The sequence below is a fragment of the Triturus cristatus genome, chromosome 1_2 (assembly GCF_964204655.1).
Source record: "Triturus cristatus chromosome 1_2, aTriCri1.1, whole genome shotgun sequence".
Taxonomy (NCBI): Eukaryota; Metazoa; Chordata; class Amphibia; order Caudata; family Salamandridae; genus Triturus; species Triturus cristatus.
Window position 1 is genome coordinate 701,443,635 of NC_140580.1, and position 26,636 is coordinate 701,470,270.

General features: G+C 43.9%; 1 protein-coding gene across 6 annotated transcripts in view; it reads right to left on the reverse strand.

The window, feature by feature from the left end:
• Window positions 1-26,636, reverse strand: part of KCNMA1 (potassium calcium-activated channel subfamily M alpha 1) — a 1,447,720-nt gene that overhangs the window by 561,915 nt on the left and 859,169 nt on the right. For 5 of the 6 annotated variants that reach the window (XM_085608566.1, XM_085608564.1, XM_085608561.1 and 2 more), the window contains exons 8-9: window positions 24,063-24,233; window positions 19,216-19,307 (exon numbers count right to left, since the gene is read on the reverse strand). In XM_085608566.1, coding sequence (XP_085464692.1) covers window positions 19,216-19,307; window positions 24,063-24,233 — 263 coding nt within the window. Of the gene's footprint in view, window positions 1-19,033; window positions 19,126-19,215; window positions 19,308-24,062; window positions 24,234-26,636 lie in introns of all 6 variants that reach the window. The other variant, XM_085608565.1, reaches the window with a different exon arrangement.

A 26,636-nucleotide genomic window follows, 5' to 3' on the forward strand; every position in this document is an offset into this window, starting at 1 on the left:
CATATTTTACTTTTTAACCCCTTTGTCCTCTGAGGAAATATTGGAGTGCAATGTAATGGCAAATTAATAAATCTTATTTAGCAGCAATTTCGTCTGGTCATTGACCTTAACGTAGGAGAGCTAAAGGTAGGTTCTCATGTGGATTAGATGTAGGCAATACAGATGAATCCTCAAAGGGCAGGTGTGCAAGCCTCATAAGTACAAACTCCTAAAGTGGAGCATCTGGATTCACAACAGATTATTAAATTGGCGACCTATTTCATTTAATCCCTAAAGGACATACATAAAAGCACTTTGTACTTGAGAGAATTAAGCCTTTTAGTATTTTAGCACAACGTACTAAAGGCACCCAACATTTGATGTTTCCTTCCAAGTTGGAGGCATGGTGTCAAGGAAACACTACAGGGACCACAACTGATCAGCTGAGATGAGAATAAGAAACCATTTTTGACAAATAGGGAGGATTATTCAAAAGGCCCTTTTCTCGTAGTATATAACATTTCCAGAACAAACATATCATATTTCGCAGATCTGCCATGCAGGGCAACTAGCTAAAATAATCTTTCAAAAGCTTAAGTATTCTAGGGGCTGAGGTCATAGTATCAAAGGAGACAGCTACAATTTTATTTGGATCACATTGAAATTGCAGACATTTTAATGTATGTATTTAATGAAAAAACCAAAGGTTAAAGTAGCGTTATAGTTAGGTGAAATGTCCTGTAACAACGTAATGTTTTAAACTCTAAAAACCATGGAAATTCGCCAGTTTTAGTTATAATTATCTCAAGTGACTAAAACAAATGTTTGGTGATGTCCCTGCCTCTTCTAGTGACATCACCAAAAGCAGAATATAAGGAAATGGCCCTTTCAGGGCATTACGGGGCACTCCATGAAAGAGCAGTAAATAATAAATGAGTGGCTGTGGTCGCTCATTTATCATTCACTTTTTTGGCTTTTTAATATTTTTTTCTGGGTGTCCTGATCCCACCTGGAACACCTAGTGTTTTTTTTGTATAAGGGATTGCGGGGGGAGCCCCAGAGCCCCCGCTGCCCAGCAGACTCCCTGCATGCGCCCTATGGGGGGCCACATAGGAGCCGGCATTTTTTTATTTAAGGGGAGCCCCGGTGCCATTCTGGGGCAGCCCAGACCATTATTATTTTTGGAGGCCATGGGGGATCCTGAGGGCCTGTTCTTTGCCGGTATTGTCATGATTGGTGACACCCGGGGCATGCCACAACTAGTTAGGGAATTCTTTTTTCTTAAGTGGTATGTCCCAGTGCCCACCTGGGGCACCCCAAAGCTAGTGCTTTGTTGATGGCCGCAGGGAGAGACCCAGTGCCCCTGCAGCCCTGCCTGATTCCCTGCTTGCACACATCACTGGTGCAGCAGGAGCCGTCATTGCTCCAACCCCCCGGAAGCAGTTTTCTTATGCTCCCGTGGGGTGGGAGCAATTCAAAGCATTTCTCTGCCCAAGAACGCAGGCAGGAAAATGTTTTCTTCTCCCACACGCCCTGGGTTGGGGACTCCGGGACAATGTCACTGAGTCGTCCCAGGGGATGATGTCCCTGGGGTCATTGCATGGCTCAGCGAGGGGGGCTGCGTGCCACGCCTCCACTTTACCTGAAATAACGACCCCTGGAAAAGGAGAGGGCCCCTCTCCCCTTTATGTAACTTATTGGCCCCGGGGAATGGGGTCCTGCTGGCATGGAGAGGAAGGGCCTTTTTTAACTTTTAACTTGTCGGCCCAAGGGGATGGGGTCCCCGGGGCCTCTGAGGCCTGTGGAGGGGTCCAGTTATATATATATATATATATCAAAACCAGTCCAAACTTGCAGATAAAGAAGGCGCTGACTCCGTGGATTAGTTACCAAAGCAAGATAGATTTATTCCAAAATGACGCGTTTCGGCGGCGGACCGCCTTGTTCACTATATACATATATATATATATATACCCAACTGGCCTGTTCCCCCCCCCAGTCTTTGCTAGGGAGGTGGAGATGCCACAAGACACTAATACACACACCAACACACTATTGGGGCCGCAACTAAGCAGGGGTCCGTGCTCAAATGTACTAATCGATAGTGTTAACACCTCCTCATTAAAATTACTATCCTGGAATGTGGCGGCCTTAACTAACAAATTGCACTGCCCAGAATGGAACTTATACATTGAGGGCAAAGACATATGCATGTTCCAGGAAACCTGGGTGCGAGAAGAGGTGATACACCGTGGCTATGCTACATTCTCCGTACATGTGAAATGGGGGGGCAAGGGACGTCCCTCGGGAGGACTTGCAACCTGGGTGGCTGTTGATTTGGGATGCAGGGACGCTCTACTCCCACTCAGTAAGGAGGACATTCTGGTTGTACTACTGGAATGGCCAAATTCAAACAGGCTTTTGTTGGTAAATGTTTATTCCAGACCAGTAATTAGCGGGCAAGAATCCCATACCATAGAGGAGCTCGCGGATGTTTTAAGCGAAATTCCCGATGGTATCCCTTTCTTAATCGGAGGTGATTTAAATTGCCACTACGAGCCGCTTCTCAGCTCATTGGATGGCTTGGCTCATGAGGAAGACGCGCTTTGGTCCATACCCCTTTGGAGGCACCGGGCCCAAGAGCATGGACACCTTTGGCTGTCCAAATCACATCTTTAACTTTAAAATATGGTGTCCGGGCCTGCAATGGCCGGATAAAATCTGACATCCCACCAAAACACACATATAATAGACGCGGTAGGGAATCACGACTGGATTACATTCTTGTTCCTTTGGCCTCGTGGTCACTTATTAGAGACTTTCGGGTATTCCCAAGGGCGGACAGTGACCACGACGCTTTGGAAATGGAATATAACCTCCCCGGTCATGAGGCTAGGAGGGAACAGAGGCCGACACCTGAGATGGGATTAGTGCTTACGAGCAACAGACGAAGAGTGAAGTGGGAGAGATTAGTTTCCAATCCAGAAAATTTACCCAGGCTTTATGCCCGGGTTATCCCCACACTCGCAAAAGCCCTCGTATTATTAGAACAAGATAGCACCCACGACATCCCTAAATTGTGGGGTATGCTACACGAGGATCTTATCCAAGCAGTGTCTGATATCCTTTTCTCCAAAAGGGGTTAATGGATGTTTCCTTTGTCCCTCCTGGTACAACACCACATGCCGCAAGGCAAAAACTGATCTCTTGGCCGCAATAAAGGAGGGGAAGGGGATTGATGAGATTAGGGCCAGGAGATCAGCCTACAAACGCCTGATCGGTTATGCAAAAAAGGAATGGGAGCATGACAAATGGGAGAAACTTACAATTACTTTGACAAGTGGAGATTCCCGTGCATTTTGGCGTTTTGTGAATACAGGATCTGAATTGCAGACCAACGCAATTGAGCCCAATATTTCAGCCATGGTATGGCAAAATCACTTTAAGTCCTTATACAGCGCATCTAATGGTGTTCAATCTAATTCCATTCACTTTGATAGGGATGAATCGAAAGGGGCCCCATTTACATTAATTGAGGTCCGAGATGCCATAGGACGGCTGGCACCTGGTAAGGCACCCGGTTTAGATGTCCTGCCGGGCGATTTATTTAAACATGAACCCGATGTCTGGGCTCCCTACCTACTGATTTTATTCAACTCTATCCTTGGCGGTATGGAGGTGCCAAATACTTGGTTGGGAGCGGAGATCGTCCCAATATTTAAAAAGGGATCGCATCTGCTCCCATCCAACTATAGACCTATCAGTCTTATCGATGTTCCTCAAAAGCTTTTCGGTAGACTGATACTAAATCGCCTTCAGGATTGGATTGAGGAACGGGAGATACTGAGCCCGTACCAAGCTGGGTTCAGAGAGGCTGTCTCAACTACAGACCAGATCTTCCGTCTTAATCTTTTATATTGGAAGACCGCGTTAATTGAGGGCGGCACCCTGTATACGGTCTTCGTGGACTTACGAGCGGCGTTTGACTTAGTACCAAGGGATAAATTATGGATGGTTCTAATGGACCTAGGTGTCCCTGCTGATATTTTATCAATGTTGATGAGATTACACAAGGGCAATTTTGCCAAGGTGAGGTGCGGCAGAGGGGGTGTCCTCTCTGATGGCTTCCCCGTAGACACGGGGGTCAGACAGGGCTGTGTGCTCGCACCGACCCTGTTCTGCCTCTTTGTGGATGGGGTCATAAATTATCTTACGGGGTTAAACAACACTGATGCCCCCAAGTTAAATGGCAGCAGGGTGCCTGCAATTGTGTTTGCAGATGACACCCTGCTGCTCTCTAAATCCCCTATGGGCATACAACGGGTGTTGGATGGGTTTACGAATTTTTGTGAGAGGCGTGGATTGGAAATCAATGCGACCAAAACTAAGTATATGATTTTCAACCCACCCCTCCCAACCCGCCCAAGCCCCATGATAGGGCATGTCAGACTAGAGCGGGTTACTATGTTTGACTACCTGGGGGTAACACTTAACCAAACTATGACCTGGGAGTCGCACAGAACCAAGGCAAGCATGAAATTGGCGCAGCTAACGGGCGGTTTATGCAGGATGTTATCCAGGTCGACCTATCAACCATTTGGTCCACCCCTCCAAATTTATAAAACTCAGGCTAGAGGGGCAGTAACATATGGGGGTGAGATATGGGGGCACACAGCCGACCAGAAATTACAGGTAATTGAGAATAATTTCATAAGACAACTGGCAGCTTTACCATCTAGCACCCCACTTCTCCCGTTAAGATTCGACCTGGGCCTAAAACCGATCACGGAGGAGTTGGGACTTAAACCTTTGACTTTTTGGCGCAAAATCTGGAGCTCGCCAGAGCTATCTAGTTATAGGGCTGAACTCGTAGAGATCTTGCGCCTACCTAAAGTGTCACAAATACCATGGTTTAAATACATCAAGTATACCTTTGAAATTCTAGGAAGACCAGACCTGTGGCTTAATCCGGAAAATGTTTGTTGCAGGATATCCCGCAGATCTCTAGCAAAGGCTTATTATGAATATAAGTTAGGGGTTACAATTGAGTCTATACGCCAGGGATCTCTATCCAATCATTTCCTTGTTATTAAAGATTCTTACTGCTTAGAGCCCGTCTTTGATGATGTAGGCCCTCCAATAACAAGGAAGCTATACATGCAGTGGCGTTATGGCACTCTTCCCCTGAGGGCACACACTGAACACTGGTCAAAAATACATTCTACAGTGAACTGCCCAGCATGTGCATATTTGCGAGAGAATGACCTGCATATCATATTTTTCTGCCCAGTTTACAACATACCCTCGGAATTATTGGCTTATCCCACTCCTTAAAAATCTAGGCTTTAGGAATTACTACCCAGCATATAGAATTCTAAAGACAGATTTATCTGCCCCAACTGTATTTGCAGTCGCTAAATTTCTAACAGCTATGTGGTCCATTCGAAATCGTTATATTAAGTCTAACAAGATTATATGAAAACCTTGAATGATTTTTATACAACTGTTTTATGGTTTCTTTTTATCCACCTAATTGTAATCTTTTTATTGTATAATTCATAATTGTATATAGCTGTATTCTTTTATGGTCCAAGTGACCGAAATAAAGATTATGATGATGATGATATATATATATATATATATATATATATATATATATATATATATATATATATATATGTTATATAGATATCTATATAACATATATAAATATAACATCTATATATATATATATAGATGTTATATTTACCTTGGCTAAATATAATTTACGCCCCCCCACAATGTACTGACTATGACCCACATATTGCATCACTGTTGACATCATCCACAGACCCACTCACACACTCATACATCCTCACATAAACCAACTTGTATACCCACACAACCACTCACATACTCATTGACAGACCCATACAACCACTCACATACCCACTAACTCACTCATACAGCTACTCACACACCCATACAGAAATTCACACAGCCACTCACTCAGCCATACAGGTATTCATACTGACACCCACCAATACAGTTACTCACACACCCACTAATTTACCCACATAGCTACTCACATTCCCACTCACTTACCCGTATAGCCATTGACACAGCCACTCACTCATCCACACAACCACTCACACACCCACAGAACCACTTACATACCAATTCATACATCCATACAACCACTCACACCCACTCACTTACCCTTACAGCAACTCACACAATTACACTCCAATATAACCACTCACACCCAATCACTTACCTATACACACACATTCAAACCGCTATTCACTCTCCCATACAGCCACTCACACACCCACTCCCTCATCCATACAGCCACTCACAGGCCACCCAGTCACCCATACAGCCACTCAAACACCCACTCACACACCTTTGCAGTCACTCACACACTCAATAAATCACTCATACAGCCACTCACATAACCATTCGCTTTCCAATATAGCCACTTACACAGTCAATCACTCATCCATACAGCTACTTACATTCCAACTAACAAATCAATACAACCACTCACACACCCACACAGCCACTCAGACAACCACGCACACACTGATACAGACAGTCACACAGCCACTCTGATGAGATATGTTAGAAATAGTGTGAATAATTTCTAGTACAGAAAGAATAGCAATTTAACTTATGTTGTAGCTTAAAATATATATCTTTCAGAAATGTTTATGAAAACATAACTGCTGAATTTCACTGGTTTTGAATGAGTGAACTCTGAGCCTAACAATAACATCCCTGAAACTTTTGGCTTTTTCAGAAAGGCTTTTAAAATTCTATTTACTAATTATAACACACCTGTAACTTGTCTTTTTTTAGTGAATTTCTAAGGGTTTTTAATTTCTATTTCCTACTATAATGGCCCTGTAAACTTTGAATTTTACTGTGAATTTCTATGTTTTTTAAAATGTTATTTTCTACCTATAACGAACCCTGTAACCTTTGGATTTGTTACTGTATTTCTTAGGTTATTTATATTTTATTTCCTAACTGGATCCTGTAACCTTTGAGAGTGGGTGTGTGAGTGGCTGTATAGGTCAGTGAGTGGGTGTATGAGTGGTTGTATGGGTCTGTGAGTAGGTGTGTCAGTGGCTGTATGGGTCAGTGAGTGGGTGTTGGAATGGTTGTGCAGCTGTGTCAGTGGCTGTGTGAGTGACTGTATGGGTCAGTGAGTAAGTGTGTTAGTGACTTGGTCAATGGGTAGATGTGAGAGTGGCAGAATGGGTCTGTGAGTGGGTCCCTGAGTGTCTGTATGGGTGTGTCCGTATGGGAATATCATTAGCTGTGTGAGTGACTGCACCAGAACAGAACCTCACCTGCCCTTTTATCCAACAAGAATCCACAGCTTTGGACAAAATGTCTACACAACTGCAGTACTTTCTACTGGTTAATTAATAAGTGAACCTCATTGAATAGATATCTAATACATATTTTACACTACAGCTGCATAATAGACCATGAGAAAATGTCTACAATGACCTTATTTGCATTTTGGCAAGGTGATTGTTTCTTATGTGTCTTCATCCAGAAATCTGTGATAACATGAATCCTTCTATAGAGAAGACAATGAGACTACAGAGATTTGAATCTCCACCAAACAAGGGTCTTTCCTCTTAACTATATGAAGTAAGTGCTTCTTTGTTTGGTGGAGATGTCCTCGTTTCCACTTAATGAAGAACGCATCATCAAAATTGGCGGGAAACGCGCTAGGGGGCCTGTTGGTAAGCTGACCATCATCCTGACAAAAGGTGGGAAGACCAATGCAAATGCATACTTCTAAGTTGAACTGGGTGGGGCCAAATGTGTGGTATTTCAGGGGATTTTGCACATTTATATACTCCTAGTCATTTAAAGGGAGAACCATGGACTCTGCTCTCACCAGAAGAGGTAAAAAAATAACCCACTTATCACAGTTACTACAGATTGCGCTCCAATAGATCAACGATGCATTCCGAACCACAAATCATTATGATCGTCTTTCAATGTGGAATTGCCAAGAAAACACACTTGCTTTGCATTGTCAAGCTCAGGCGGTCAGGATAATTTGTCCTTTACTGAAGTGGAGTTCAATTGGGGATCCTGCTATGTTTATAGCTGTAAGTGCTTCCCGTTGAGGTTTAATTTCTGTGAAATAAGCATAAGGGCCAGAACGGCCTCGTCAAAACTTAATGGGTGAGCGGGGCTTTACTGCCCCCCTCCCCGGACCAATTTCGGCCATCGGGATCTCAACTCCAGGGGCCTGGCCACACCTACCTGGGTTCCCTGGGCCCACCAGAGACCCCAATGTGCTTTGACGGGGACTGCCGGGGGAGCACCAAGACCCCCTTTGTCCCTGCCAGCTTCCTGCCTCCTGCGGGAGCCGGCATTGCTCCTACACGCTGGGAGCTTCTAGCTATGCAGCTTCCTGCATGTGGGAGCAATCTTTCATTTGTTTCCTTGCCCACAAGACAGTGGGTAGGGTAACAGATGAAAACACCACTCCCAGCAAGTGAGAGGAGTTTGAATGGTCCCGCTTGCTGGGAGCAGAGCTAGTGTTTGCTCTCATTTGGTGGGAACTGTCACAGCTTTCGCCATGCAAGAGCAAATAGCTATCTCCTGAGGGTGGGCACCTCCAAAAATAGCTGGAGCCGGCCATGTGGGTGGCAGTCCCCAGGGCTTCAGAGGGTCCCCGGGCCGTACAGGGCCTGGGAGGGGAGCCATGGAGCCCACCTCCCAGTTTTAAATATGTTTTTGGTCCTGGTAAAGTGGTGGTAACCGGGGAGTCCGTGCAGCCCCCGCATCATTATTTATTTAGCCCCGGGGAGGTGATGGTCTCTGGGACATCATAAAGCCACAAGAGGGGGGTCCATGCTGTCCCCCTCCACTATGTTGTAAAGAACTGGGGAGGTGGTGGGCCCTGGCGTTTCATGAGGCAAATGGCGGAGGGTCGGCGCAGCCCCCCCATATTTAATAAATAATAAAGCCCCGGGAGGTGGTTGCCCCCAGGGCTAGGAGCCCTAGGAGGGGGGCCCCATGTGCCCCCTCCTTCTTTTATCAAATACATTCATGAACCCGGGACCTGGCCCACCTGGGGAATAAAGTGGAAAAAAAATAATAATAATATTAAAAGGCATTTGTAGAGCGCGGCACAGCTACCCCAGATGGGGTGTCCCGGTGCTATAGCAGACAGTAAACAAGGTAGAGGACAGCGCAATACTAGTCATTCTGACTAAAAAGCCAGGTTTCAAGGCCTTTCTGAATTCCTGTTCGGACTGCATCATGAATAGGTGGGGAGGGAGGTTATTCCAACATTTGGTGGTTCCCACCTCGAATGTTCTACCTGCCATTCTTGCTTTCGCAAAGTGCGGTATGGAAAGAAAGCGTTTGTGGTTGGACCTTAAAGGTCTGTCTTGTTGATATGAGCGGAGTCTCCTCCTCAGGTAGATAAGCCCTCGCCCTTTATCTGCTCAAAAGGCATAAGTCAGGGCCTTAAATTCAATCCGTTTAGCTATCGGCAGCCAGTGCAGTTGCCTGAGGTAAGGAGAGATGCGTTGTCGAAGCGGGACCCCGCAAACCAATCGGGCTGCCGCATTTTGAATAATCTGGAGTCTATGGATCAGACCAAGCAGCTGACCCATGTACAGGCCGTTTGCATAATCAAGGTGGGAGGAAGATTAGAGCATTTACCACTGTTTTGCGGGTTGAATCTGGCAGAAAATTTATAAATTTTCTGATGGTTTTAATTTTGCCAAAACAAGCCGTCGAAACCAGTTGTACATGGGTCGTGAGGGACAGATCTTTGTCCCATCCCACACCCAGATTTTTAACTGAGTCTTTCGGAGTGGGTGCGTCATCCAATTCCGATGGCCACCAAACGTTGGACGTGGGGGGGGACAGATTGGTTAAAAAACACAGGACCTCTGTCTTGTCAGAATTAAGTTTTAAGAAATTGCAGTTCATCCAGTCAGCAATGTTTTTGAGGCACTCTTTTAGCGGGTCAAAGGTGGAGTCTGACACTCCACTGAAAGTAAACAGCAGCTGAGTGTCATCAGCGTAGGATGTCACCTTAATCCCCATTTTGGTGATGAGCTCCGCCAAAGGTCTTAAGTAGACATTAAAAAGAAGCGGGTTCAGGGCCGAACCCTGAGGTACCCCCCATTTCAGTGGTTTAGTGGGCGAGGTGAAGGGGTGGGTCAGGACTTGTTGGTTACAGCCATGCAAAAAGGATCTAATCCAGTTCAGTGCTGTTCCCTGGATTCCTATGTCCTTCAGGCGATCTAATAGGATAGGATTAGACACCGTGTCGAATGCTGCTGATAAATCTAACACCAACATGGCCTTAAAGCCTCTATCCACTGCCCAGCGTATGGAATCAGCCATTTCAATCAAGACAGATTCTGTACTAAAAAGTGCGGGAGACCGTGCTTGTTTTTAAAAATATTTGCCACAAATTTGCGAAATACTGCGGTTTCATGGCAATTTGTTTTTTTAATGCTTTTATCCCTTGCAGGGTCCCAGGGGGCCCTAGTACCAAGGCTAGAAGGTCAGGTTATTCCTTCCCAGCCACCTTTTCTTTTTTTTTAACCTTTCTTTTGGGGACTTATCTGTGTCCGAGTCCCAAATGGCAGGCAACACTTCCTGGTGAACTGTTGGCAGACAATCAGATCTCTGCAAAAGATAGGGAGGGTTCGTGGAGGGTCAGCGACCTATAGATATACAAATTTATATTTTCTTTAATATCTCAAAAACGCTGAACAGATTTACACCAAATCACAAAAAGGTCACTCTTTGGACCAGCATCTAGCTTTTTGACACATTTGGTGTAATTCTGTTCAGCCGCTCAGGCAGTAGTAGAGTCTAAAATTACTATATTAATTAACATAAAAAACGCACATTTTTTTGTCCCCCCCCCATTTTCTTGGCTCCCGCTAGACAGATCAACCCTGAAATTTTCCGTACACAACAAGACCCAACTTGACACTTTTTTGTGAAAATGTTGTGAAGATTTGTTAAATGGCGCCAAAGATATAAGCAAGTCAAAAAACACTTTTCCTGTGGAAACTGGGTCCTAACTATAAACTACCTACGGCGGCCGTCATATACATATATATACAGTTAAAGGACCTGCATTATTAACTGGTCCCCAAAAACTACAAATATTGCACAAAAGTCCATAACCTGGCAGGGTGTTGTGTAGGAGGCTCCGATGAGACCTGTAAGACTGGAAATATCATGATCAATGACCATGGAACACTATGTAGTTTGCTGGCCTCTCCAGTGATTGGTAACACTAATCTAGGCATATCCATCTCTGACTGATTATTGAGGGTGACAGATAATGGAATGACGTGGGCAAAAAGTGCAGGAAAAACTTTGAAGTAAATGTTTATGCAAACTACTCTGCTGAAGAGATGCACTCTCACATCAACAGCATTTTCAGAGATTACAACAAAAGGCTGAACTCACAACTAGTTCCAAAACAAGAACCAGGTCTTAAAAATGTGGGTTTATTTGGAGGCTGCTGAAAAACACACTTGGAAAATAGGAGCAAATGGTGGAAAGTCTTGAGCAGACATCTGGTAATAGAAACATGTTTAGGGGGAATTTTGGACATCACCAGTTGCAGTAAAGAACCCCTCAGTGATGGGTAAGATTCTCACAGTGGCACCCTATGACCGGTGGACTAGTGGAGACCTGCTTTTTCACTTTATTTACAATAACTTAAATTTTCTCTTTCACATTTTCATCTCCTTTGCTTTTTGGTGCTCTTTACATTGCAACAAACATTTAACAAACATTTAAAGCATTAAGCAGAAAACCGCACACCCTTTATGCACCATTTTCAAAAAGCAAAGACAAAGTGATAGGGAAGCTCGCTAGCAATATTGTTTGCAAAGAAAAAGCAAAAGTTTGCTCAAAAGGATGATATTTCAGAAGCATGACCTGGCTTGCCCTCATGCCTGTGTACTACCGCACCCGGTGCTTAACAACAATGATCCACTGAACACCAATATGCCACAAAAACCTATATACTTATTACACTGGTTATTACACTGCTATAGATAGTGTTGTGTTTCCTGAAACTATAACCAAATAAGGAAGAATTTGGGCTACTCACAGTCTGCTCTGGTCTCACGACTTGCACCACGTCTTGTCACAATTTTTGACATTCCAACGAGGAAGGGCCATAACCCTGGCATGTCCAGACACATGGTCAGCCCCATTACCTGTGGATGATACACACTTCATCCTCCATGTTCCAGACTCTCAATGATCTAAGGGATCTGGACTAACTCAGATGTGTGCCTTCCAGTGAACCAGGATCTGCATGGCAACATCACTTTTTCAATGTTCATGAACAGAACATTAGCCAAGATTTACAAATACTCAAATACTCAACCAGATGGCCAGGGTTTCACTATGGTTTTGACTGCCATCTGAGATCAGAAAAAAAAGAGTTGTCAACTGGAACAAGTCTTGGATATCTCAGGAAGGAAAAGCCAGATCTGGGATGAGGAATGCAAGCTTTCATAGTTGTATGACAAATTGGATGTGCTGATGGTTTAACTAATACACTCTTAAATAATGTGTGCGCCCAATAAATTAAGTCAAACATTGTGATGGCTAAATTTGGAGCTCGGTGTAGTTGTATTTGAATGCACTGTAAAAGGCATTGGCAGCAAGTGAACCAAATGCCCTTTACAGGTCAAACAAGCGTGGTTTCTGATTCTAGCTCTGCTTGTGTGGCTCTCCTTTAAATACCCTACTGTTTGACCCTCCATTGTCAGTGCAGTCCGCAAACATCTTAACAAGTTGTCCAGAAATACTCAAGACACTTGTCCTATTATTATATTCAATGACTGCATATATTATCATTTTCTCAGCAAACTGCTTATATGGTGACTAATGATAACAATATGCTCCCACAACATATTCACTGGACAAAATGTTGCTGAACAGCAGATTATATAAATGTTATATTTGCAGGAAATGTGGAGAGAGGGTTAGGTATTAACCCTGGATTTGTTGGGAATTGGTGATGTATGGAAGTCGCCACAGTAACCATATACCTGACAAATAGAAGTTGGTTACTGTCTGGGAATGAAACACTTGGCAGTTCCTATTCAGTGGCCCATTAAACAATTGGAACATGAAAACATCAAGCTTGTGTGTCTGGTATAATGTTTGGTATTAGATGATTGCATCTCAACTAAGGGCCTGATTTAGAATTTGGCAGATGGCCCATCCTCTGCCAGGGAGACAGAGTAAATTACTCTGCTGCCCTGACTGAGATGCTCTCTGACAAATTATGAAATGTCCACTGGTGCAGTGGACATTTCAGGCATTGACAGGAACCGCCATCATGGCGGTTCCAGACAATGCATTTCACTTTGCTGTTAATTTTGTTTTTCCAAAAAGAAAATTGCTAAGCTGGATTTTCTGGAGAGAAAAAAACACTTTTCTCTCTATTGGAGTTTCCTCCCAAGGCAAGGGGTACATTGAGCATTTTTCAGTGTCCCTTACTGCCAAGCTTTTCTAGGCAATGACAAGCATTAAAAAAGAGCTATATGTCCACTCGTTTAAATTAGGCAGGCGGACATATAGTAGAACTTCCTACAGCCCTTAGTCTGTTAGGCCGTCGAAGGAGTTTTACGGCAGCAGAGACGGAGTAGTCACCACTGCCTTCAAACTATGGTCCATCCAAATTTGGCAGGGGGGATACTCAATAGCCGTTGCGACAGAGTTTCCTCTCCACCAAGTTATAAATCAGACCTTAAGTCCACCACTTGCCCGGTGAGTTAGAAAACCACTCACACAAAGAGAGTTGAGAAACTGCCCTGTTGGCTTTCAACTAGGATCTCATTACGAGTACCCTGGTTTTTATCTCAGTTTGCCTTGCTCGAGTGGAATTACCAGCATCTTCATCTCCGGGGAGACGGAGGGAGCTGGGGAAGATCCTGAAGTTTTACAGGGTACATATGAGGATGCACTCAGAACTGAGGAATTATACAGGGAATACATAATTCGGCACCCGATTGAGCCAACGTTTTCTTAATGCCTCATTTCCCTCCGAGTTTCACTCAAGTGACATATATCAGATCCCCAGTAACTCCACAAATCGTTTATGTCCGATGGGGCTGCTAACTTTTGTTATTGGTCCAATTGAATGAGCACATAGGATCCACAGAGGATAGGGCAGGTTTGGTTGGCAATTCTATGCAGATAGGACTCGCTGAAAAATTGTAAGGTATGACACCTGCAGCCATGAGTTTCCATGTCGCCTACTTGGTTGTCTGCATTAAACATTTTGAGATGGTTCTAGATTGTATTCTCACCCATTCATTCTCAACTAAACCCACTGTCACTGAGGTATGCAGGATTTGCAGCCAACATGTGTTTAACAGGAGCAGCTGCCTGGGGGAAAAACCCCCATGGAGCAGATCAAGTTGTCCCTTCTTTATTTCTCCTGATGATCGTTTCACTCGATAAACATCAGATAACATTGGATTTGTGGACTTTCATCTTGCAGTAAATAAAATGATACATATGCTGCCTTTTGGCAAGGTTTGTGCTATAGAAATGCTATATATATACAATATATATGTCATGTGATCAAGGCCCCACGAGAGCTGAAACGCCTAATGGCGGCGGTGCCGGGCACAGAATAAAGAAAAAGAGCACTGAAATTTGGGTTTGCATCGTCTTTTCTGATATAAGAAGCTAGAGATGAGTTCTAAGGAGATATATATATATATATATATATATATATATCAAAGCTCCTTAGTGTCTAACACATAGAACCGCACTCGAATACAGGCGGGCCAGGCAGTTTCCCACAGGGTCCTTTATTCAATATAGCAGGCAGGCAGCATTTCTGGATATTTACCCAGCCCAACGTGTTTTGGGGATGCTTCCCCTTGTTCACGGGCATGCTGAGTGACGGATTGCAACCACAAGTCAAGTCTCGGGAGATTTTAAGATCCTGCCCCCAGACGGGCCTCCTGGGACTTGTAGTGCAGCACATTATCCCACAGATGGGTTCCGTTCACTTTCGCACAATTACCATCATTAGAAAAAACTCAAATGAGCCTCCAATCGTGCTGCCAGCAGATTACAAATGAACCTGTATTCTGCCCATCTCGCAGTGAATCTGAAAGCGGCAGTCCGCCCCCTTATGGTGGCGGTGCGATTCCCCGACCTTGGGACGGGCCGGTAAACTATCAAAGCTCCTTAATGTCCAACACATAGAACCGCACTCAAATACAGGCGGGTCCGGCAGTTTCCCAAAGGGTCCTTTATTCAATACAGGAAGCAGGCAGAATTTTTGGATATTTACACAGCCCAAAGCGTTTCGGGGATGCTTCCCCTTGTTCACGGGCATGCTGAGTGACGGATTGCAACCACAAGTCAAGTCTCATGAGATTTTAAAATCCTGCCCAAAGATGGGCCTCCTGGGACTTGTAGTGCAACAGATTATCCCACAGATGGGTTCCGTTCACTTTCGCACAATTACCATCATTAGAAAAAACTCAAATGAGCCTCAAATCGTGCTGCCAGCAGAATTGCAAATGAACCTGTATCCTGCCCATCTCGCAGTGAATCTGAAAGCGGCAGTCCGCCCCCTTATGGCGGCAGTGTGTTTCCCCGACCTTGGACGGGCCGGTAAACTATCAAAGCTCCTTAGTGTCCAACACATAGAACCGCACTCGAATACAGGCGGGTCGGCAGTTTCCCACAGGGTCCTTTATTCAATACAGCAGGCAGGCAGCATTTCTGGATATTTACACAGCCCAACGCGTTTCGAGGATGCTTCCCCTTGTTCACGGGCATGCTGAGAGACAGATTGCAACCACAAGTCAAGTCTCGTGGGATTTTAAGATCCTGCCCCCATATGGGCCTCCTGGGACTTGTAGTGCAACACATTATCCCACAGATGGGTTCCGTTCACTTTCGCATAATTACCATCATTAGAAAAAACTCAAATGAGCCTCCAATCGTGCTGCCAGCAGAATTGCAAATGAACCTGTATCCTGCCCATCTCGCAGTGAATCTGAAAGCGGCATTCCGCCCCCTTATGGCGGCGGTGCGGTTCACCGACCTTGGACGGGCCGGTAAACTATCAAAGCTCCTTAGTGTCCAACTACGGAGCGGCTCCTACAAGCGGATCCCTGTCCCTACCTACACATAAATCAAGCTGCTGGTCGAGTGCTACTTACAGGTGCCCAACTTTGGAGCGGAATATAACACGCGGCCGTCCAGCCGCTGAGTATGCACCACCCCGGAAGTCTTGGGGGCCACGAAAGTGGAACAGCAGCCGTACATAGGATTGAGGACGGGCCCACTTGCAGGGTCCATACAGGACTTTATTATGTGCTTTCCGCACTACACTTCCCATGATGCACAGTCTCATTTGAGCCTCCCATTGGTGGGTGTGTCATATGTTAAATGACGAAGTGGGTTAGCGGTTGTGCACACCGTTTCCGTTAAAGCCTCTGAAGAGAAGCATATGGAGCTTCGAAACGCGTCAGGCAAATCCACTACGGAGCAGCTCCTCCAAGCAGATCCCCGACCCTACCTACACATAAATCAAGCTGCTGGTCGAGTGCTACTTACAGGTGGACAACTTTGGAGCAGAATATAACACGCAGCCGTCCAGCCGCGGAGTATGCACCACCCCGGAAGTCTTGGGGGCCACGAAAGTGGAACAGCAGCCGTACATAGGATCGAGGACGGGCCCACTTGCAGGGTCCATACAGGACTTGATTATGTGCCTTCCGCACTACACTTCCCATGATGCACAGTCTCATTTGAGCCTCCCATTGGTGGGTGTGTCATATATTAAATGGCGAAGTGGGTTAGCGGTTGTGCATACCGTTTCCGTTAAAGCCTCTGAAGAGAAGCATATGGAGCTTCGAAACGCGTTAGGCAAATCCACTACGGAGCGGCTCCTACAAGCAGATCCCCGTCCCTACCTACACATAAATCAAGCTGCTGGTCGAGTGCTACTTACAGGTGGACAACTTTGGAGCAGAATATATATATATATCAAAATCAACTTTGGGTAACAGGAATAATGCCCGGCGCTAAGTATCCCAGTTACTGGTCCCCACCAGTATAGTGTTCTAATCATATTAAAAACATACAATTGAGACTTTATAAACAACAATATCAATAACGTCTTCTTGCTTAGTTTCTTGTAAATTAATTTTATTCTTTCTTTAGATGTTTCATGTCAATACAGCAAACCGCCTTCAATACAGCAAACGGCCAACAAGTGTTTTGCGCCCCACTGCGTTTCTTCAGGGCTCTCAAATCTGTATCCTAGGGTCTTCCTAGTCTTATACCAGCTTCCAATTTTCTCTTGATGGTTCAAACATTTATTAGTCACCCAAATGGTTTCATTTGGCATCGCGTCTTATCTGATTTAATTCACTTCTTTAATCATTCAAATGATATTTTGCTCAGTATTCAAGTCCCCTTGATACGGGTCTGATGTTGGCTGGAAGCCTCCATCAATCTTGACCATGAAGACGCTAGGCGCGAAACATATGTTGGCTGTTTGCTGTAATGACATGAAACATCTAAAGAAAGATTAAAAGGAATTTACAAGAAACTAAGCAAAAATAAGTTATTGTTAGTGTCTTATAAAGTCTCAGAGTACTAGTTCTTAGAAGGGTACCGGATGTCAGACAAAAACACCTTCAAACAATTTTTCTTTGTGACCCATAGACACAGTTGAACATCCCCAAATTACCGCACCATTGGATGGTGTTAAAGCCCAAAAAGTCCACCATTGTTGCAACCTATCGCTTAACGTGTTTTTCGGAGCAGATACACAGAGATGATCCAGACTCCTAAGCAAGAAGATGAGGGCATTATATAGTCAATATTATTATGTATGAGGCATATTGTTACAGGTAAGCAACCTCCTTGTCTACAAAGTGGTACCTTGGATACTAAGATCTTGTAGTGAATACCTAGTCTTACTTTACCAAAAGGTTCATCAAAAAAGGCATTCAGTTTCTTTAAATGTCTAAATGATGAAGCGTGTACTATCAAACATTTAATTAAACTTAACTTTTAGGCTTTGAGTAAGCATGTCTCCAGGAGATAAAGAAGGTGGGGAGAGGGTGGTGACAGGTAAAGAGATGGAAACAAGAGTGAAGTGAAAGCCAGAGAGGTACATTTCCATATATTTTTATATTTTGTATCAGTGCTCAGTCACACTTCTTAACAGGTAACCAGTTGTCAACATCCTATACAGAGACCGAATTAAGCAGGTATTCTGAGATCAATATCCCACTCCTGGTCTTCATGAAAATCATAGCTTGTGACTCCTTGGGTGAGTAGCCTCAACTGGAATCAGTATGGGTGAGAGCTGAATGGTTTAGGAACCACAACAAATGTCCCAACGATAGCAGGACCATTTATAAATGGATACACAACATATAGAAAGAGATGTTTTTTATGTGTTTGGGAATGTTCTGAAAGCATTGTATCAAACTCCTGACTTCTTAGCATTACATGAAAAAACACATAGGTGTTAAATTGATCGCTAGTCTACCACGTACCAAATATTCAATGGAATATTGAAAGATACCTTAAAGATGGCAGATATTAAGTTAGAATCGCTGAGTGATGAGAGGCATAAGCTGTGGAAGGCAATTGCGTGTATAGAAGGGGCCCTAGAGACTTTTCATGTTGAGATCAGTGAAAAAGGTTTATGGGCCTCCAGGATTACTGGCGATCTAAGACCCTGTGGAGCACCAATTAATACCAAAGATTTCATATGACAAGTTTTGAAAGTAAGACACACCTTTTAAGTCAAAACCACCACAAAAACCCTGAGCAGGTATAAAACACCAGGCATGAGAGGAGGCAGCAAGCTTCAAAAATATCATCTCTGCATATAAACGATAACTAAGACTTGGGGGCTAGCCCTTTAAGAGTGGGTTTGCTCCGAGGCGGCCTGATGTTCAAAGCCGATGCTCCGGAGCAGTCGTGTGGAATACCTTTAAAATCACACAGCCACACCGTATTGCATTGGACTTACTTTCTGCCTCGGGTTGAGTTATATGTCCCTCCATATTTCTTCCGGTTAAGGATGAGAGCAGCAATTTCTGGCACGTAGCGAGCAAACATGGCCTACATGCGTGAAACAAGAAAACAAAGAGAATGGCATGCAGAGAGTGTTCACTGCAGCAGAGGCCGCAGAGCCTCCTGGGAGATACTTACTTTCGTCCACTAACCGCACTATAGGAACCACCATATTTCTTGCGGTTTCCTATTAACTCTATGATTTCAGGGACGTAACTGGCAAACATGGCCTAGGAGGAAGACAGGAGACAGAAGAGAAGACTAAAAAGAGAGGCTCAAGAAAGGGGATAATACTTTTTTTTAGAAGTGCTGTCCCTCAGCTGTGAAAATGCAAAAGAAATGAAATCCATGAAAGTTACCAAAAAAAAAAGATCTTAAAAAGTAAGAAGATTCAAGTGGAAAAGTTAAAAGGTCTTCTCTTCAGCGATGCCCATCTCAAGTATTTGTGTGACTCTGGATGGGTGCATGCGTTTGTGCAACTCTGGATGGGTGCGTGCGTTTGTACAGTTATGGACTTGACACGTGCATATGTCTGGGTGCATGCATGTGGGAGGAAGGGTAGCTAGAGCTCACCAAGTTTGTGTTCAAGGATTGCGCAATATTTTCTTTCCCTCTTCATCCCAATTCAAAGTAATAGTAAATAGATCAATGTATATATATATATATATATTATTTTTTTAATGATTTTGGGGCATCAGTTTTGGCTCAGACGAGTAATATAAAAAAAGGATTTCTCTAAAAGTTCAAAAAGTTTGTTTGGAAAGATCACATGATAGAAAAAAACAGGTAGTAGGAGGAAAAAAATCTATCAGTCTGCCATGTTTTGTCCAACAAACATCTCGTCTGTGGCTGCTCATGCAAGAGCTGTTGCCAAGTTGCCTTTTTTTTGAGGGACCAAATGTGTAGAGTTCCCTTGGTGTCTAACAAATTCTATAAGATCCAAATATATATATATATACTGTATATGTATATTATAGATATATAAATATATATATGCATACAGTATATATATATCAATTATAAACACACACAATACAGTATAATATATATATATATGCATTTGGGTTCCATTAGCACTTACCTTTTTCTAAACATAAACTTTGCTGTTTTCAAAGCATTAATTGCTATTGGGCATTATTTATCTGTCCGGCCTTTAGTAAAGGGCACGTCAGAAAACGGGTTCCCTGCTTGTTGCTATGTATGGCCTATTTCGAAAACAGCAGTGTGGGATCCTGTATAGCTTTATTTGTAAGTGGTTTATGTGTCAACAGGGTATAGGCTACATGGGGCTAAATTATATATATTATAGAGGTGAAATTTAGAACTGACATTTTTGGATTCTATAGATCGTACTCGTGCTGGTCCGATTTTCCACCGAAATTTGGACCGACAAGTTCCAAATGTTTTGGACTGGTCATTTAGTACACATTTTGTTTTCGAATTTATCAGGTGGTGCAATAGTTCATGGAAAATTGCACCAGCACCAATGTCTTCTATGGAAAGGTTGGTGCAAAAGTGCAGCCACATCAATAAAATGTATGGAATCTGGGAATGTCGGTGCAAAATTGCAGTGGAACCAAAGCAATAAATGTAATCTGAAAATGCTGATGCAAAATTGCAGCAGCTCTTGTGCAGTCTATGTAATCTGGAAATGTCAGTTCACAATTGCAGGGGAACCAATGCAATATATGTAATAGGGAGTCTATGGTGCAAAACAGCAGCATCGCTATTGCAATACGTGTGTTAGGGCCACACAGTCAGCTATTACAGAAAGCCCATAATGTGCCCATCTCCTGTGTGGGCAAAGCTCTTTTAAGTGCAGTCCCAAGACGCAGTGTTTGTTGGAATTGAGGGTTAAGGGACACGGGGAAGGGAAATTTCCTGAAACCGCCATAGTGCCTTGAAAAGAGCAGTAACTTGGTTCAGCAAACACATCATCACCGCAAGGGGAAGGGCTTCAAACAGAAAGTAGTGACTGTTTACTTGGCTTTGAAACAGATTATCTATTCACTCACTGTACACTCTGGGTATTTTAGGGAGACCTGTCCTTTTCCAGCACAAGCCGGTGCGTTCATTCAAGGGACAAAAGTCCAGAACTTTGGAAACTTGGCAGGTCTAGTTGTCTAAGACCCTGTAGGTTTGGTCCATCAGCAGTGGCAAGCCTGGCCTTTACAAGAGTTGCAAAGTCTAACGCATAAGCATTGGCTGGCTGGTCTTTCAAAAAGTCGACAGCAGAGGTATGGCTGACCATTTGGACTCAGGCAGCAGTGGCTGCCTGGTACTGGAAGTGTCAGAATTTGAAGGATCATGCCTTTATGTCTTTCAAAGGTCATTTGAAAGCATGTACATGCTCGCAAGATAATAGAACAGGAGGCAATGGTTGTTCCAAACCCGATCAAATCTGGCCTTTCAAAAGTACAAAGAGAACAGACCAGAGCTGAGACACATCAGAGCTTTGACAGCACAGACACATCAGCCTTTGACAGGCCTCAATTCTGAATTACAAGCATGTGTGCTCATTAAAGCAGATACAAACCTGGGGCCCGATTCACAGAACTAACTTAAGACAAAATCCTAAACTTACTACCATTTTGGTATTGACAGAAGGCACTTACTCGTTTTGGTATTCACAGAAAGCACTTACTCATTTCGGTATTCACAGAAGTTAGGAGTCCTAACTTTAGGACTCCTAAATGCCTTCTGTGAATACCGAAAGCCTTAAAATTAGGATTTTTCTCAGTTTAGTAGTAGTATGGTTAGGACTCCTAACTTTAGGACTCCTAAATGCCTTCTGTGAATACCGAAAGTCTTAAAATTAGGATTTTTCTCAATTTAGTAGTAGTAAAGTTAGGACTCCTAACTTTAGGACTCCTAAACTGAGAAAAATCCTAACTTTAAGACTTTCGGTATTCACAGAAGGCATTTAGGAGTCCTAAAGTTAGGACTCCTAACTTCTGTGAATACCGAAATGAGTAAGTGCCATCTGTGAATACCAAAATGAGTAAGTGCCTTCTATGAATACCAAAATGGTAGTAAGTTTAGGATTTTGTCTTAAGTTAGTTCTGTGAATCGGGCCCCCAGACTTTTAAAGCACACACATGGCTTTTCCTTCATACCACAGACAGTACGTGCCCAGACTTTTTGGCAACTAAAACCTTTGAAAGTAGGTACATTTCAAGCCTTTCAAATTGTGTGAAACGAAGGTGGGCATGCTCCACCCCCAATGGGGGTTCCCGATCTCTCCTGAAGGGGCCTGTGTGTCACACACACTTCACCCCATACTTCTTTCTAAACATTCTAGAAATAACTTGAAATCAAGAGTGAAAGGAGCACAAACTTCCAGGGTGGGCTTAGAATCATCCATAACAGGATATATGTTAGCTAATGAACAACAGCCAGTTGGTGGTGGGGTAGAATTGTCCCTCAGTTTGATTGACAGTCACTGGCTATCACACATGAAGACATGTAATGCACAAGTATGGTCAGCATATCAGGGTATTGCCCTTGATCAAGATGAAGCCGGCGATACAAGCCCCCTGAGCCTTTCTGGTTGTGACCCTGGCTACTAAACTCAACTTTGAATCCACTACGCATAACTCTCAAAGCCTGTGGGTAACAGAAAATCCTAACACCCACAGTCCCCAGAATGGTTGGTGCTTCTGGGTCACTCAACTAGTATCCCATCAGGGGAAATGCACAATGTTCGCGGAGCTACCTATCAAGGTTTCCCAGAAGACGTCTGCCTAGGAATGGAAACACTCAAACATCCGGTGAGGCTGCCTGACCCATTGCAGGACTTTCCAGAATCGGGGAGCCTCATGTGAACCAACTTGTGCAAAACCTACTCAGTAGTCATGTGAGAGTTATTTTCAGGTACACTGATTGTGTCAAAATGTAAAATTTATTCCAGGATAAATACTATTTCTTAAAATATCCTGTACATGTCTACCAGGAAATGTAAACTTGGATACTTCTGACTGATTAGAACTGCCAAAGTGCATGGCTGAATGTTATTGAAAGAAGTAAAGACCAGATTGAGATTATTTTCAAATTTCACGCAGGGGTAATTGCGAAGTTGGCTTTTGACAACTTTTTCAATTGTTAATATGTTGCCAACTTGACATAGGTGTCCAATTATTTTTAATGAACGTATGGGTCAAATGTACAACTAATACCTCTTTGCAAAATAATTTGCAAGCAAAATGTTTTTGCATGGAGTATATCAAACAAAAAGGTTTTGGGGGGACATTTCACCCAGAATGAAATTCTCTAAACTTGTAGGATCATATTGTAGAGGAGTTTCTCACCTTAGCAAAACTTTAATGCTAAAATTCTAATTTTCTATGCCCCAAGTCACATGGCACCGGGAGGTATAACACATTCAGAAGGAAATTGTGCATCATCTATTTTCGTTTGGAAAACACATCCCACCTTGGAAAATTTAGCAACGCTTTCCTGAAATGATTTCAGAATCACAAGCAAATAGTATTTTACCGCAACACCAAAGAGCACATTATATAATAGTGCCCTCCTCTCTGGAGACTTTTAAAAAATATATTCCTTCTTCTCAAACTTAAAATTCTGGTCGGCCCAGGTGAAGGTTGTTCGTTATTGGAAACGCCTGCTGATGGTGCCTAGTTGTTGGGCCAGAATAATCTGCTGATTCGAATGCCACGTAAACAGTCACTACTATCACTATATGTCATACTACTTCAGGCACTGCAAAGGTGGATAGGGTTCGTAAACCAACTGCATCATCCACTGTAACAACCGAGTAGGGGAACCATAACCGGTCCCATTAATTCAGCACATTTGTTCACACACTAGAATAATGTGCAGAACAATGACAATTCCATGCCTCACTCCAACCCGTTCAATGGGTATTGAACCAGATTTTAGGGTTAAACACCTAGGCTGTGAAAGCCAAGGTGAGACTATAGAAATCTGATAAATCCAAGCAGGGAAGGAATAAACTGCTGCTTTACCAATCCGCCAAGGATGAAGAAGACCATGAAGAGTCGTCCAAGCGTGGTTCTGGCGTAGACATCTCCATAGCCTACAGTGGACATGGTGACCATCAGCAAGTACACACATTCCCAGTATGTTAGCGGCTGGTTGTTCTGGAAGTTCTCCCAAGGGTCACCAGAATTCTCCACCTGCAAAAGAGACCAGAGAGGAGTAACAAAAATGGTTACAGGTGAATAAACAGCAAAGCTAAAAGAAAGAGTAGCTTAATGAAGAATCAGAAATGGAGGAAACATAGGGTTTGGGGCTCTACTGATGATTACCCCAGGTCTGTTCAATAATTTACCGCTCAGGGTCAGCATTTTGTTCCATGAGCATAACAGTGTGGTGGTTTACTGTCATGCAGCTCAGTGATTTATGTTGTGTTGCGCTACTCTGGATTTATTAAGGCACTCAGGCAACACAAGGTGCAATTCGTTCTGGTGCTAAAGCAATGCAACTCTTTGAGATATATATATATCCTGCAGTGTGTAGAGCTTTGGCAAGGACGTTGGGCTTATAAAATACAAACAAATTGCAAAACAACTCAAGACCGTCCTGTTGGGCTTGGATTGTGTTTCGTCTTCAAAACAGAAGCCCTTTGGAGGCCATTGTGCGAGAGCTACTATGGGAGGGACGTGCCCCACGAATTGCCATTAATAAGTTGACGATGGGGGCATCGCATTGCCAGACATAAAGCTATATTACCAAGCTTCTCAACTGATCGCTATTAATAAGTGGGCGCACGGTGAGCAAGATGAACCGAACTTTCATATCGACCGTTGGCTCTTGGGACAGGGTGGGTATATTCGGGTGCTTTATACAAACCCACGCAAACTCCACCTTTTGGCACTGGGTCAACAAACTTTGGGGTTGGAACAACACACTCACTAATGCCACTCCACTCTGGGAGCCTGACATGCTGGGTCAGTTTAGCAAGTTCCCTGGATTTGACAGGTGGGACATGATAGGGATTTCGTCCGTAGGGGACATGTGCGTGGAAGGTAAATTAGCATGCAGGCTAAATATCAATTAGCTCAGACGGAGGCTTACAGGTACCTACATATGAGTCACGCGATTCCCGCTGCCCTGCCTAGAGACTGCCTTTTGGACACATCCACCCCGCTGGAGGATAAACTGTTACTCAACCCTATGCCTATAAAAGCCATATCCTTCACATACAAAAAACTATTAAACAACCAGCCTGACCCCATGACCAGATTGCGCCAGCGCTGGGGGGGGGTGAACCTGGGAGAGATTGAGGATGAGGGCTGGCGCGATGCCCTGGCGTCCCCTAGAGAGGTGGCCATTCCACTGCGCCTGGTCCAACTGAAAATCCTACATCGCGTTTATTTTGACGCACGCACCCTGTTTAAAATGGGTAAACGACCTAACCCTCTGTGCCTCCGGCGTCGTAAGTTGCCGGGCACCTTCTTTCATATACTGGTGGAATGCCCCAAAATGCAAACATACTGGGGAAAAATTACGAAGCCGATGGAGAGGGCATGTGGTAAATCTTTGAAGGCTACCCCTCAGATCTGTCTTCTTAACATGTGGGAAGTCACGGATCTTACTCAGGCAGAACAGACATGGGCTTCAACTGGGTGGTCAATCGCGAAACGAAATATAGCGCAAAAATGGGGGGTGGAGACGGCCCCAGGCCTGACGGACTGGGCAATTGACATGGACAGGGCAATAATTTTAGAGAAAGACGTCTTCAAGCACAGAGGGTGCCCCAAAAAATTAGACTATAAGTGGGGGAGGTGGAACAAATATAGAGGCGACTTGTGTGTATCCCCTACGATTGAACTGCAGCGAGATCGATGCCTCATATTGGAGGTCTCTGGCTTTGAGGACGCACTCCCGCCCTGATGGGATTGATATGCTTGCTCTATTGTGTGTAGCCGAAGGGGGAGGACTCTTACTAAGTGCAACTATATGTCCGAATGCAGGTTGCTGCCGAGTTGTCATGCTCCTCACATTTTGATGGGAAGTGGGGTGGTGGACTGTGCACACATCGCACCTTATGAGCTGTATTTGTCGGGCTTTAACGGTGGACCCATATATTGTTTTATCAATGCACTGTACCCTGTCTTTTTCTTTCTTAATAAAAATTGTTTAAAAAAAAAAAATCAGAAGCTCTTTGTCAGCGGTTTTTTAAAGTTTCTTAACTTAGTTGGCCCAAGCCTTAGTGATTTCTAATCCCTGCAACCAAATACATTATATACATTTGCTATGACTGATTTCCTTCAGCTGCGCAAGAAATTCCACTTTTATAAGTTGACTGTGATAAACGCTTTTATCCACCATTATCGAAGGATAATAAACTTGCATTTTTTGTTCTAGAAAAAGAGTGCCTAGTGTAGTGCAAAAGGGCTGCATGTGTGCAAGACTTTCACCATGTAAATCAGTTTCATTTAGATTCATTGGGGCAGATTTATGTTTCCTGGCGCATCCCTGCAAATCAGCAAGGATGCGCCAGGAATGATGCGTCACGCAAGTTTACCCTTGCGCCACACATGATGCGCCGCATTTACAATGCGGCGCATCATGGC